Consider the following 14,801-nt stretch of genomic DNA (forward strand, 5'->3'; position numbering starts at 1 on the left):
GCTGTTAGTCCCACAGTCTGAATGCACAGGGCTGTGTGCCAGAGGGCACTGATGCCCTGCAGTGTATGGAGTAACTATCAATACATTTCTGTACATGCGCATTTGGTTCCATAAGGAACTGTGGGGAAACCTGTGGAAAATTATCTGAAGAAAACCAAAATGCCAAATGTTGGGTGTTTCTTTCCTTTCTTCTTTCCTTTCCTTCCTTTGGTTGTTTTAATTGTTCTGTGGTGGTTTTAATGGATTTGAGACAGTGGAGCAGCAGCTGCCTTTCTGATTTTTGGCTGCTTTTTGTGAATAATTTAAAAAGAAAATTTACATTTTGGAGACAAACCTGTGGGCTTTTTTATTGGTACAAACATTGTATTTAACACTAGGGGTTTTGTACAGTTTTTTGCCTTTTCTACTAGAAAACAATGTAAAGTGATTCACAATGTGACGAGAAAACAAATTGCCACTATGACCAAATGTAGAGTCTGTTCTGCAGTAACAGGATTTAATCAACTCGAAGTCGTGGTTCAGTCGTAGAAATGCTTTTCTTTACCTTGTTTGAGCTGTTCCTTTTCTTCTTGTTTTGATTTGCAAAACAAAATGTCTTTTTGTGTGAAATTGTGTTGTACTCTGTAGAGAATTTACTTTAATGGTTTAAAAAGCAGAGGAGCGCATGTTGCTTTTCTGATCTGATCACAGAGTTTGTGTAGTGGATTTAAAAATGAAAAGATTTGTTACAAGTTTGGAACAAGCAAGTATGTGTTAAAGGAATTTTTCTTCCTTTTGTGTGTGTGTGTTTTTTTTTTCTTTTTGTCCCAAAGGGCAACTTAAAGCTGTTTTAATTGCACAGACACACCAACAACAAGTCATTTTGTATATGCCAAGTGTGGTACCTTCCTTTGTTTATTTGCTATTAAACTGTTTGAGAAGAGTCCTTGTGTGTTGTATTTGTGTCTTAAACTTGAGGTTCTTTTGGGGTCCAAACATGGGAAGATGGGGAGAGAGAACTATTTTCTGGTTTCTTGGCTGTGAGCCACAAAACTTTTCATGGCCCAATACCACTTGTTCTGGATGTACAGCATAGCCCTGGATTTTAACTTCCATGTAGACAAGCTACTTTGAGTAGAAATTGAAAAGATTTTTTTTTGGTTGAGACACCTCCGCTTTGTATCATTTGACAGCCAAGTCCTCTTTAGACATAAGGTACGGAGAAGCTGAGAATCTTGGATAACAGAGTACGTGTTACACTGCGGAGTGAGGTGTAGACATATCCAGCCTCACAGAATGGATGCCATGTGGCCACGTGCCTGTCCATGCACTGCACTTAATGGTGTTTCAAAGGCTAGATACCTTCAGCGTAACACCAGACTTCAGCAGGAACAGCACGTGTGCGTGGTGGTGTGTGGGATTAGGCACCAGCTGATACCGCTCTCACAAGCCCCATACCCACTACTGCCTCCTTACCCCTTCCAGGAACATGGCCAAGCTTGCTGAATCTGTCCTGGTTCTGCAATATGAAGGTATCTGCAGCCCCCAGTGCTCCTGGTCCTGGAAATACTACATAGGAACTCCAAATGGATTTGGATGACTGACTAGTAATAAGCAAAAGCTACCCGCTTTGCGGTTAGAACTAAGGTATCTTTACAATTCATTTTACTTCAAATTAATAAAAAATATCTAGCATAGCCAAAGCATAATTCATTGAGCAACTTGCCACAAGTTTGACATTAATAGTGCCTCTCTCAGAAGGAACGTACCACAGTGGCTATGATTTTGCCACATTTCTGAAAGCTTCTAAAATTCGGTGATGTTACTCCTTCCTCCTGCTGTCTTGCATCTCAGAGACTGCAAGCATTTTCAGAGCAGTTATGTGTCTCCTCTGTGTCCTTTTCCTCAGTTATCTGGCATACTCTGTTTCACCCCATTACTTCCTACATGATTGTAAATCTGAGAGCATTTTCAGGCCTCAGGATTCAGTGCTGCATTCCTTTCCCTGCAGTGCACCAATTGCAAAGTGAGGCACTGAGCCACCTGTTACAGAGTGTGCTGGGATCCCTGCAGTTAATTTGCAGCTGTTGAGAAGAGAGGCTGGAGAGATTTCAGTTCAGATATGACTGAAGGATGGAGAGAAACAATTGAATCAGAAAAAGGGGTTTTTTAGGCAGAATGGAAGATTCCAGCTTGTGCAAACAATTCACTAGGCTGGTCTTACACAGGCAAAGCTTTGTCAGTTGCATCTTGCAGAACTGACACTAGGCAGGTGGAGGTTTTTTTGGGGGGGGGGGGTTGTTGGTTGTTTGGGGTTTTTTAAGGTTTTTTCTTTAATTTAAAAGGCTACCACCAATCAGTAGACAATTAAACTACAACTAAGAGCCAGTGTATTAGTCCCTGAAAATAATAAGCATTTTCAGATGAGTTGTTACATTGGTCAACATCAGTAGAAAATACACAGAGTTTCAGGTAAAATCCTGATATTGAATGTTTTAGGGGAATTTTTTTTCCTCACATCCACCTCACTTGCACTACTTGTTTGGACTCCCATCTCTGATCTTCCCGACTTTACCAGCCATGTTCCTGGCCATGTCTTCATATGGCCAGGAGTCACCAGGGCCATGTTATGAAGAGCAGTGGGGAGAAGGACAAGCAGCTCAGTGTGGTCACTCTGAAGAAGTGAACGCGTGATTAGCCACACTGCATGCTCTGCTGCATGACAGGTGAGATTCCGTAATTTGGTGTTTTCAGGCACCATTCAGGCTTATTTATTTGCAGGTCTTGAGAAGAAACTGGGGATCGTTTACTGTAGAAGCTGTACCTGAATCTTGTATGAACTAGAGCTGTCTTGAACCACAGACTGATACCATTACTTTTTTGAAGCACTATGGGCAATCAGTGTCAATCTTTAATCCCTCCTTATTTAGGTAGGCTCTAGGTTCAGGGTGATATGTTCCATATCTCAGAGCATGTTCCTGGTTTTTGAAGATGACCAGTTTGAACTTGATGGATCTAGCCCTTATTTTACTAGGGTAAGTTTTTATCTCAACATGTGAGTTGTGAGTTGATTCCAAAGAGACTAAGCACTGTTTCATAGGAGATCTCAAAAGCGAGGAAGTCCAGTGTGATTAACAAAATGCAGGACAGATCATTTCCTGTTAGATGGTTTTGTCAGGCTGCAAGGCATCCTCTGTTAGCTTTGGCTGTGCTGTATGGAGAAGGAGCAGTGCTTTGCTGTGTGGTCCAAAAGCGTCAGGATGAGTTTGAGTTACAGACAAGTCACTTGTGGAAGGTTAATTTTGCAAAGTAGTGTGATCTAGGAAAGAATTTTTTTTCCCCCCTTCTTAAGTCCTGGCTTGATTCTGTTATATAGCAGGCTCCAATGTTGCTTTCCTGGCCTCTTAACTTGATGGCCTCACCATTATCAATGCTTTCCATGGAGATCAGTCTTCAGGATCTTGTCTCCATCCCACCACCCACCCCTAGAGGGAAATATAAAAATTACTGCAGGGAAGAGAGACTTTTTAAAATTCTGAATTGGACTTCCATGGGAGTCTTAAAATCTATAAAGTACCTAGATAATAATTTAATGGTACTGCTGAAGTGATCTTTACACATAAACCAGCTGTGCTCACTGTTATTTTTCTTCAGCTTTTGTAGATTTTTTCCACAGTTTCTACTTCCATAGTTTGAGAGTACACATAGTCTATGCTGAAACATCATCTAGCACATTCCCTCTCTGAAAAACAATGCTAAATGAAATGATGCAAATATCATAGTATATATAAGCTCCCAAAACAGAATCAGTCTGATTGCAGTAAAACTTTCTACAATTTAATATGCTTTTCTTTTTAAAATATTTTTTTCTGAAGAAATTTTGGATAAAAGTACAGATGTAATCTCTTAAGATCATAACTCCTATGATCTAAAGCCTCGAGGTAGACTGTGGCTCCTTATTTTGTGTCCTGCTTTCCTTGGGGATTTTACCTCAGGAAGGCAACCTTGGGTTTGTGTTGACACAGGCCAGGATGGTCTGATTGGTGTCCTATGAGGTAATTCTGCTGCTTGGGGAAGAACCACCACCGAATTCATATAGAAGCAGGGAGGCAGCTGGAGACATGCCTGCTTTTGCAAGTGGGTCTGTTGTTAAAACTCAAAATTGCAATTGCTTCTCTTTACATAATAAAAGGATCCCAAACCAGGTTCCTGGGACTTCTGTATTGAAAAAACATTAGATATCCCTGAGGCATTCTCCACCCACCCTCCCATCCCCAGGTTTGGTGTATCTTCTAAGGAAGGACAGAGTAAATCTATAGACAACCAAGGCTGTGGCCATTAAAAATGCAGCACATCAATAAGGGTATGAAACTTGACTCCTAGAGGAACCAGTCTAATTTTTACTTTTTCAACGGAGTGTGGGAAAGTTGAAGCTATATTCTACTTGGGCTAAGAACTCTCTCATGCAGTCAGAAAGTGCAGAAATCTATTGCTCTGTGTCTTCATTGTCATCCATCATGAAAGATCAGCAAGTTCTGGATGCAGAATTTCAGCAGTGCCTTTGACAACTTCTGTTAGAAACTCTTGGATGACTGCCACAGGCATCTGATAGCAGGAAGCAACAGTCAATCAAGAATAAAGGTTTTCAAGATTGTTAGCTTCTTGTCTCTGAAATTAGGAAGTCAGTCCTGTATTTGCAGCAAATCTGCGACCTGTGTCCACAGAAACAGTCCATGTTTACAGCTGAGGTCTTCAAAAGGGAGGCTGAATTTTGTGCCTAGCAAAGTATCAGACACATTGTTGCAAGTGCAGTCATCTAGTTCATACCTGACAAAAAGGCATGTATTTTTCCTGCTATTCTGTATATTTCCTACTATTCTACCTGAGTCTGCTAGCTCCTAGGCTAGCCCACCACCAGCAGTGCATGTCAAAGGAGATGGCCAGAGAGAGAGGAAAGAGACAACTGAGGCATCCCTGTTACTGCAGCCAATTGTCTCTCCCTGGGGTATTTATAAGCTGCATATTGGTGGGCAGGGGTGGGCAGTTGGCACACTGTGACCTTGGGAGCTGAGAAGCCTGACTAGCATTCCTGGGAGCCACGTGAGCCAGACTGGCAGGAGCAGCTGCAGCCAATGGGGGAGGAGACCAGCACTGACTGCTCAGATTGAGTTTCACTCCTGTCGCTTGAGATTTTTCTCTTTCTTTCCCTGTTGTGCTTTTCGTCTTTGTTTATGGGATTGGACAGGCAAATGCACTGATGGAGCCCTAGTGAGGAAGATCTTTGCCTGGTGGATTTGGGAGCAACCAGTTCTTACCATTGCCTACCACAGCTCCAGCCCCCTGACATGGCTGGGCTTCTACGGCTCCGGGCCTTCTGAGCACACAACCTGCCCTCCTCTAGTGGGGCATTTTAAGTTGTGTTCTCTTGTAAGCACTTCCTTTTTGCTGTCCTTAGAGGTTAGTGTATGAGGCTTTTTAATGCATGGGAGATGGGTCAGGACCAGACAAAGCACCAGATAGAGAAAGGACTTCATCTTTATCAGTCTAATCAGACCGAAAAGGCCCTGCGAGTCTGGATGAGGGTTTTGGAGAAGTCTGCGGATCCTGCTGGCAGGTTTCGGGTTTTGGGTTGCCTCATCACTGCTCATGCAGAGATGGGCAGATACAAAGACATGCTGAAGGTAAGGTAAACTGGAGGTGAATGCATGCCATTGTGTCACACCCACTATGGAATGTGGCTGGAGATTAGAACCTGAAATCAGGGGGTGGGGGGAGTATTTTGTATGTAACAGAAAATACCAGCTATTGAGCGCATCTTGTGGGCTGCTGTAATCACTGTGCTGACCAGTAACTCCAGCCCACAAGATACACAGAATTTTTCACTGGGTCTGGTCCCTCGGGATTCCTGGGTTATTTAGGTTCTCCAGTTGATCATGGAGACCTTTCTTGATTTATTTCCCACATACAGCCACACCATGTTATCAGGCTTCAGGAAAAGGTATGAAAACAGGGCCTTTGCTCCACTTCAAGCTGTATTGTGTATGTCAGTGTAAAAAGAGATCTCCAAGTGGATTCTGTAGGATAAGCACCAGTCTTGTGGAAACATGTCTGTTATCTTGTTCAGCTTCTGTCTGATATCTAATATAGATCTTACATTGGGGTGCTTTTTTTATTATTACAATTAGTAAAAAAGGGGGGCTGATTAAGAGAGAAAAGATGATGCTTTTTGGTGGAGCAGTTCAGACACTCCAGGAGATTTCTGACAGTTGAGGTCAGAGAGCGGCTCCTGGTTGTCAGGACAGCATAGAAGAAAGAGAAAGAAAGAGGGATAGGGGGCTTGATGGAAGAGTGGTAAAAAGAAGCTGAAGTTACATTCAAGAGCATGAGGATAAACAGTCAAAGTATATAAACAAAAAGAAGCTGATGTGTCGATCTGAGAAGTAACAGGATGTATATAGAGAGCAGCAGGCAGCATTTGGGAGGGTGACTCAAGAATCTGTAAGACAAGTCAAAAGGATGTTGTAACAGTCTTAAAAAACTATCCCAGCCTGAAATAGGGTCTTGCTAAAGGGCCTTGATATTCTTGTCCTGATGGTTTTGGTTGCCACTTACCAGACTGGTAGTCATTCAGCATTTAGAGCAAAAGGGGAAGGGGGTGTCTGGGAAACCAAACAGGTGTTCAACCCAGAATGTCAGCAGGTGTCTACAGCTCACTGAAAAGTTTTTGATAGCTCTGTTTAGAATTGGAGTGGAGGGGGGCACATCTTACTAGTAAACCCATAGACCTGTCAAAGGCCTATATCAAAACCAAATACTTAGGATAAATAAGAGAAGAGGGGTATTAATATACTTGAGACAAAAAATTGTGTTAAGTAGTGGCAGAAGCAACAGACTGATTAGGGAAGAGAGAAGGAAAAAAGGTAAGATGTAGCTACCTGAAGGAAATACCGAAAGCTTCACGGAAAAAAAAAGCAAAGCAAAGGAGTGGGCTCAGTATACCTGAACATTGATTTGTTACCTGAGAAGATGAAAGAAAGTGGGATCAGGGTAGGTGAATTATAGTTCTTCCTAGTGTTAGGAAGGCAAAATGGCTTCAGTCATACCAAAGATTTTATGCAGCAAGTGACCAAAGATAAGGAAAGAAGAACTTAAGCAATAAGTCATTGAGCGAGGGAATAACAGGAGAAAAGGAGTCAGAATTAAAGGTGTGAAGTAAACAGTGATTTAAGCAGGGTTGTGATGCTCAACCTCTTTTTGAGAGAAAAATTACTTCACACCAAGAAAAGAGAAGCTGTGGCAGTCAGCAAATAATGAAGAACTTGTGCAAAGGTAAGGGAATGTGGGGAAGCTGAGGTAACGCACATCAGTGGATCCACACAGCAGCCTTCCTAAACTAGGGAAACTAAGAAGATGTACAAACCTAAACATACCCAATTTATAGTTGGTGGGGTTTGGTTTTTTCAGTTTGTTTGTTGTTTTGGGTGGGTTTTTTGTGAAGAATGTAAAATGTTCTAGTAACTTAAATTATTATGTACTACCACTATACAAAAAGGAAGTAATTGATTCCCTTGGGAATTGATATCCATAAACCTAATTTATAATCTCTAATGAAAATTGCTAAATATTTACCTTTGCTACTGGTACTAATTCAAGCCTGCAGTGTGCTTGTTTCATCACATAACACAAGTCACTGCTTAGAAGAGTTTGCAGTCTGAAAGAAAAAGACTTCTTTTTAGAAGCAGAGAGCAATGAATTTAAGAGAACAGTATGCAATGAATCCTGAAGGTTATAGAACAAAAACTGTCAAGACTGCAATTTATTGGGGAAAAAAGTCATGATAGAAGTAGCTCACTTGCTTTCTTTTATTAATAGACTAATAACTTAAGAATGTCAGAGAAAGTGGAATACATTAACCTGAGCGAAAGAAAACTGAGCTGCATTGTGTCAGATGTTTCCTGCTTCACCTGCTTCTCTTTAGGGCCATTTAACAAGTTTTTTGCACTAACCACTAGCCTAGGTCATCTTCCCTGCCCCAGAGACTGTGTGGGGAGAGGGAGAGGTTTCTTCAGTGTTCAGAGGCCTTTTAAACCACCAGATAACTGCTCAATTCAAATGATGCTTCTCAGTCTGTGCTGATTGATCTACCCTGCTCAGAGATGAGCCTCTTCTCCAGTATAGGGTGCTACTCTGTGGCTGTATTTAAATAAACTACACATTTTTATAAACACTGTCTTCTCTGCTTAAAGTTTGCAGTGGTACAGATTGACACAGCACGGGAGCTGGAAGACCCAGATTACCTTACAGAGAGCTACCTAAACCTGGCTCGCAGCAATGAGAAACTCTGTGAATTCCAGAAAACAATCTCTTACTGTAAGACATGCCTGAACATGCAGGGTACCACTGTGAGCCTGCAGCTGAATGGCCAGGTGAGCCTCAGCATGGGCAATGCCTTCTTGGGCCTCAGCATTTTCCAGAAGGCTTTGGAGTGCTTTGAGAAAGCTTTGCGCTACGCACACAACAACGATGACAAGATGCTGGAGTGTCGAGTCTGCTGCAGCCTCGGGAACTTCTATACCCAGATAAAGGTGCGGTAACAAAAGGGACAGAGGGGTGACTGTCTCATGGATTCAGGAAAGAACAGGAAATAGTGTGAATTTCAGCTTATGTCTTTCCTATAGGAGGTGAAGTACTGAGAGAACACTGTAAGCTAAAATCCCTTTGTAAAATCATCAGGAGTACTCTTGGTTCACAGTAAGGATGGGAGGATCAATATCATGTTTATACAGCACAGCAGAAGCAGCTGTGAATATGTGTTGAAAAGATCAAACTCAGCTTCAAAGAAGATCACATCAGAGAAGATACTGTCTGCACACAGAGCTGGCAGCCAGAACTCATGGATTCTCTATGTCTACCACTGTTGTAGGCAAATAGCTGCCAGGAAGCAGTTGTAGGTAAAACCAGGCAGGAACTGAGCATGGAGGTGATTTGGCAACTCTAATTTCTATTACAAACAGCAACAAATAGGTTTTTCTCACTAAGTCTTGATTTTTGTTAATTAAACACTCAACAACTGAATTGTGGAAAACTATTAGTAACCTTCCCTTATAATGCCCAAAATAAAAAAAATAACATTGTGCTGGATACTTTTCAAGTATGAAATAAGAAAGGAGAAAGGAAATTTTAAAAGTTTAGATTTCCTTTGTGCATCATGGAGAATTAAAAAAAAAATGAGGACTTTTTCACTTCTGCAGTCTCATAACTTGAGAATGGTTTTAGATATTTAGATAAGTTTCACATAATTATTGCAAAATAAGATTTATTTCTAAAATTATTCTAATTCAAAAAGATGCTTGAGAATGAAATGTATTATTTCTTATTATGAATTCAGTGAGGCCATGATTCTTAATTCCTGTTTCCTGCAATGATGGATAACCAGCTTTTGGGAGATCTCAACTCACCTATGAAGAACATGAAGGCTCCATGTAAATGTTGGAAGCAAAGAAGATCTAAGAGCAGAGAAAGTTTTCAGCCTTTGGTTACAGAGGAGGGTAAATGGTTCCTGCAGAGTAAAGCTGATGGCATACTACATCAAATTCATTTGCTGGGTCATTACCCCAGTGTCCCGAATCCAGAGAATAATATGAATTCAATATATAGCAATTCCACCTTTCACAGTTTAAGATCCACTGAAATACAGCCTGTGGAAGAGGAGCAGAACAAGTTTAAAGGTGTATAGAAATCTGCTAGATGCTGCATTGTTAGTAAAGTTGGGGTTTTTTTCTTGTTTCCTTTTTGCTTTATTCTTGCTGTGACTGCTGTCTGTCTGCTTGTCTGCATTACAGGACTACGAGAAAGCCTTGTTCTTCCCATGTAAAGCAGCTGAGCTGGTGAATGATTACGGAAAGGGCTGGAGCTTGAAGTACCGTGCAATGAGCCAGTATCACATGGCCGTGGCCTACCGCAAGCTGGGGCGCCTGGCCGATGCCATGGACTGCTGTGAGGTACAGGGTGCGGGCAGCCACTGAGCTCTCTTGCCTCTAGATGTTCCTGCTGCCTCCCAGCCTTAGAGCTGTGGTTTCAGTAGCCCAGGGGGCTTCAAAATTTGGGTTTACAAATGGCCCTTGGCTGGGAACATGAGAAAAAGACTTTCCATGCCTTAAAAGGTGGTGCCATTTTGCCATTTCTTTGGAGCTGATCTTTCAGTGGCCAGAGTGCATGGTCCCAGCCCTGCTGTTTTGAACGAGGAATAAGCTCTTCTACTGACCAAAGACAATTTCTTTCAGGAGTCCATGAAGATTGCCCTGCAGCATGGTGACCGGCCACTGCAAGCGCTGTGTCTGCTGTGCTTTGCAGATATCCATCGCAGTCGCAAAGACGTGCAGGTACAGCTCTTTCCTGCCAGGAAGGATAGAGGGAGTAGGGAGTAGCAAGAGGGTATGAAAAGCAGGCCATAGCAAAACAGGTGTTTTCCTCCCTGCTTCTGCAGACAGCCTTTCCTCGGTATGATTCTTCCATGAGCATCATGACAGAGATTGGAAACCGCCTGGGCCTGATCCAGGTGCTGCTAGGAGTGACTAAGTGCTGGATGATTCAGAAGGAGCTGGACAAGGTCAGTTACAAACTTGGTTCTACAGAAGTTTGTTAGACAAGACTGGAGCGTATAGTCTGCACTTTGATGGGGGTGCAGTTCAGGAGAGACCTGTACTTCTTAGTTCTACCAATGGAGTCTGTTGCTTGTACAGTTACATTTCTCTGAATGGTCTCTCTCAGCCAGGAGTTTGTTACTAATAGTAGGAACGTCCATTCTGAGTCAGGCTGCTAAATTACAGAATTGCCTCATAAGTCAATTGTGATGACTTTAAGCACTACACTGAGAAACCAGCATTGAAGGAAGAAAGCCTTATACTCTGAAATAGATTCATCTGTCTACTCTTTAGTTATATTACTAAGCTCACTGATGTGCTAGTGATGATGTTTAGACAGCTCTACAGCTCCACCATGTGCTTCGTAGGCAAACGTGGCATCAAATTCCTGGAGAAACTTTAAACCTATAAACTCTGATGTGAAACAGAGAAATGAGAGCAGAAAGTCATTTGGGAATAGACAACCAGTCAATATAGAGCAAGGGGATGAAGTTACTTATTTTGAAAATGCTTAGGCCATGTATGTGTGCTATAGTCCAGATTGCAGCACATTGTCCTGCAGGATCATTATTTAGCCACAGAGTTAAATGCTCAAAGGTTACCACTGAAACTAGTGCTGAACAACCTGGAATAGACCTGCGCAGTGCCACATTAAGATGCTGGTTTCAGTCTAGACACAATGAAGATTTGGTCTTATCACTCATATTGAGACACCAAGAATTTTAACTCAAATGAGGCATCCCAGATACCAGAATGTCAAGTATATGTCTGTCAGAAAAGGCAAGTTCAAGGTGCAGTCAGCATTTGAGTTGCCTACAACAGGGAATCAGCTGGGTGAGACACACTGTGCAATCTCAGTGAGTAAACACTATGTTAGCAATAGAAGAAGAAACTGTAGACTTAAAAAGTTTTCTCAGTGTCAAAAGAATGGGACAGGACACAGCAGGTAGGCCTCTACAGAAGATAATATTCAGAGCACTCATCAAACTCTTACAGCTGCTGATCCCATCTCCAGCTGCTACCACTCTGATATCAGAAGCAGCTCTCACTTGTGAGAACATGGTGACAGCGTTGCACAGAACCCTAATGTCACCAAAACCCTCAGAAGAAGACGATGGATGAATCTTATATTCTGTTACAGGCATTAGAGGGAAGTCTGCCCTGGTGGGTCAGAGGCCTTAAACCTGTTGCCCAAATGTGGCCTCCTTAGAGGTCACGGCCCTGAATACTCACTCAAGCCTGTCCTTCAACTTGCCAGTCCCAGTTTCCGTTTCTTATGCTTCTCATCCCAGTTACCTAATAAAGCAATTTGCTAACTTTCCACTTGCAGAGTCCCTACTCTTGTCCTAGCTTCCTCCATCTTCCCGGTCTCCTTGGCCAGTTAGTCCATTTCATTTGCATGTAGTCAATTCTATTGCAGATCCTCCCAGGTTGCTCTCACAGCTTGCTTGCCCTTGTCCTTGTGCAGTCTCATATTCCTGTCCAAGACAAACTGTCCCCTGGACTTGTCAAGATCTCTTCTCCCTCCCCCCCACCCTGCCATGCTTCGCTTTGATTCTTAGTCAGTCATTAATTTCAAGGTTTCCCAGTAAACACTGAGTCTTCCTAGGCACAGTCCTCAGTTATGTTCTCCCTGCTAGCCTTCAATTCCTGCTTCCCTGTTCTAAAAGTTCCTTATACTAGGCTGTTGCTGCCACCACAGGTCTAATGCCATCTTCTCTGCATTCACAGTGCATTTTTTCATCTCATCTGGTCCTCTTCTTCTAGAATAGCAGTAATGCCGAATTATAGGGTAAGAATTTTATAATGTTCCTCCTGAAAACTACTCCATCACAAGTGAGACCTCTTCTTCCCCTTGAACAAATATGAAGCAGATCTCTCTAGTTCTGGAGAAGAGAGACTAATGATCAAGGAACACCGTGACAACTAGGGGAAAGTAGGGATTCATTTGGTATGACAGCTGCTATGCTAAATATTTCCTTCAGATTTAAAAAATGGATAGCAGAACACTCCTACATCACACTATGTGTAAGTAAGGCAAAGTGGATATATGAACAGCAGGGAAAAAATGGATGAGCATGATGTATTGGTGCTGCTGGTCCCTTTCCTCGTCTCTTGTACAAGTGAAATTGGAGTTGCCCAATGATTAATGAGCCTGTAAGGTAGGATGGGGAAAAGGCTTGCTTTGCTTGTGCTCCATCCCAACCCCAATGAGCATGTGTCACTGAGTTTAAATAAGTCTATATTGTCTCTGCTTGGAAACACCAGCCTCTGCCAATATTTGCACTGTGTGGCTGGAACATAAATGTAGCTCTTGGATTATTTGTGGTCTTTTAGAAACTAAGCTTTTCTCATTAACTTTTGGGAGGGGAGGGAAATCTGCCAGACACCTATCTTGCATCTCCAGAGTTGCAGTGATGCTTGTTTATCCAAATTTTACTCTGTACCTCTTTTAATAATTCCCACAGGACATTCATACAAGTCTGGTTTTGATATATTAGACTGAGAACTGATGATGCACATTCTCCATTCACAGGCTCTGGAAAGCATTGAAAAGGCACAGGAGCTGGCAGAGGGACTAGGGAACAAGGTAGGATCCTACATCTTCTCTTCAGCACTGTTCATAGTCTTCTCTCAGGCAACATGAGAAGTCAACTATTAAAGTATCCAGACTTGTTACCGCCTATTAACATGTCTGTATTAATCAGTCAATGCTTGGGACTTGCTTTGTTTTTTCATGGGCTGTTGCACAGATAATCATCACTGTGCAAGTCTGAAAAGTGAGCAAGGAGTCACAGTGGGATAACCAAAGGGGAATGGGAAGCAGTAAGAATGAGGTATGAAACAAGCAGAGAGCTAGAGAATTAGGGGTCTCTTCTTGAAAAACCATTTTTGCCCTGAGCAGCAAGTGAGCTGTGTGCTGGCTGGAGGCAAAGGGAAATGAAATACACTGTGTGTTGTGGGTAGCTCAGGAAAACCATCGATGAAAGAGCTGCAGAGTGTCTCAAACCTGGTGTCACCTTTTGTGACACAAAGAAGTAGGGTTAATAGCAGGAAGTGCTGAAAGACCAAATGTCCTTATGACTGATCCTATCCCTTGCACAGCTTTCTCTGCTGATGTTTCTCCAGTTGGCTGATGGGGCTGTAGGGGTTCCTATTCCTGTTTCTGGTCTGTCTTCACCTTGTTCACTTTTCTTATGTTTCCGTCCATGTGCAGCTTGGCCAGCTGAAGCTCCACTGCCTGTGTGAAAGGATCTATCGCACAAAGGAGCAGCAGCGAGAATTGCGTGACCATGTAGTGAAGTTCCATGAATGCGTGGAGGAGATGGAGCTGTACTGTGGCATGTGTGGAGAGTCCATTGGGGAGAAGAACAACCAGCTCCAGGCACTACCTTGTTCCCACTTCTTCCACTTAAAGTAATTAACTGGAAGATTGTTGTCATGACATTAGTCATAGGAAAGAGTTTTATGCCCAGAGTAGGACAGTCCTATACATGTCTGTCTTGCTTACCCATGCCTTGCAGGATCCCATTGCAGTGCTGTGAGTCTCATGGCCTTGAAGAGTGAGATTAAGCCATAATATCCATCACACTCACACTTCTGTCCTCTAAATGATTGTTCACCAACATCCTCACTTTGTAGGTATTCAGCCCAGATTCTTATTTGATTCCTCTTAGGGAATCAATTCTTCTCTCCCAGGGACAGTTTGGATTTTTTCCGAGTCCCCTCTTTCTCTCTTGGCTAGTGACACACGGAGGCGAAGTTGTTCAGCCTGTTATTGTGCTACTGCCATGACAGAAGTTAGCTGTACCATCATTTTATTTTTAGAAGAAAGATGAATGTAACAAAACACTTAATTCTGAAGATTAAGGATTTAAAAACAAAGCCTCCCACTGCCACCAAAATTAGGATCAGACTGCTGGGCAGTAAGAGGTGCCCGGTGAACCCTGTGGATTTGCCTCCAGCAACACAGAAACGTAGTGCTGTAGAGGAACGTGCTGAAGTGCCTCTATGGAAGGTGTGGGAAAGAGATCAAATCTTTGCCCGTGGCGGGAGGGAACATGAGGAAAAGCTGTGGTGTGGAATAGCCGTGGGAGCGGCGCTGGGGGAGCCTCCGGCCGCGGAGCCGCCCCGAACCGACCTCCTCCCTTCGCAGGTGCCTGCAGACCAACGGGACCC

At 42.8% G+C, this 14,801-nt stretch overlaps 1 protein-coding gene across 2 annotated transcripts; it reads left to right on the forward strand.

Annotated features, from left to right (window-relative positions):
* Positions 1-5,193: 5,193 nt before the first annotated feature.
* RAPSN (receptor associated protein of the synapse) lies at positions 5,194-14,053 on the forward strand. Of its 2 annotated transcripts, none has more exons than XM_008919761.2 (7): positions 5,194-5,660; positions 8,226-8,564; positions 9,822-9,980; positions 10,263-10,361; positions 10,466-10,588; positions 13,159-13,212; positions 13,840-14,053. In XM_008919761.2, the coding sequence occupies exons 1-7, from the start codon at positions 5,445-5,447 to the stop codon at positions 14,041-14,043; spliced, it is 1,194 nt and encodes a 397-aa protein (XP_008918009.1). In that variant the 5' UTR covers positions 5,194-5,444; the 3' UTR covers positions 14,044-14,053. The 2 variants fall into 2 exon arrangements, with proteins under 2 accessions (XP_008918009.1, XP_029820157.1); XM_029964297.1 differs by lacking the exon at positions 13,840-14,053 and adding an exon at positions 12,354-12,414 and having other exon boundaries at positions 13,159-13,195.
* Positions 14,054-14,801: the final 748 nt, after the last annotated feature.

The sequence above is a fragment of the Manacus vitellinus genome, unplaced genomic scaffold (assembly GCF_001715985.3).
Source record: "Manacus vitellinus isolate BGI_N305 unplaced genomic scaffold, ASM171598v3 scaffold_6_pilon, whole genome shotgun sequence".
In the NCBI taxonomy this organism is placed as follows: Eukaryota; Metazoa; Chordata; class Aves; order Passeriformes; family Pipridae; genus Manacus; species Manacus vitellinus.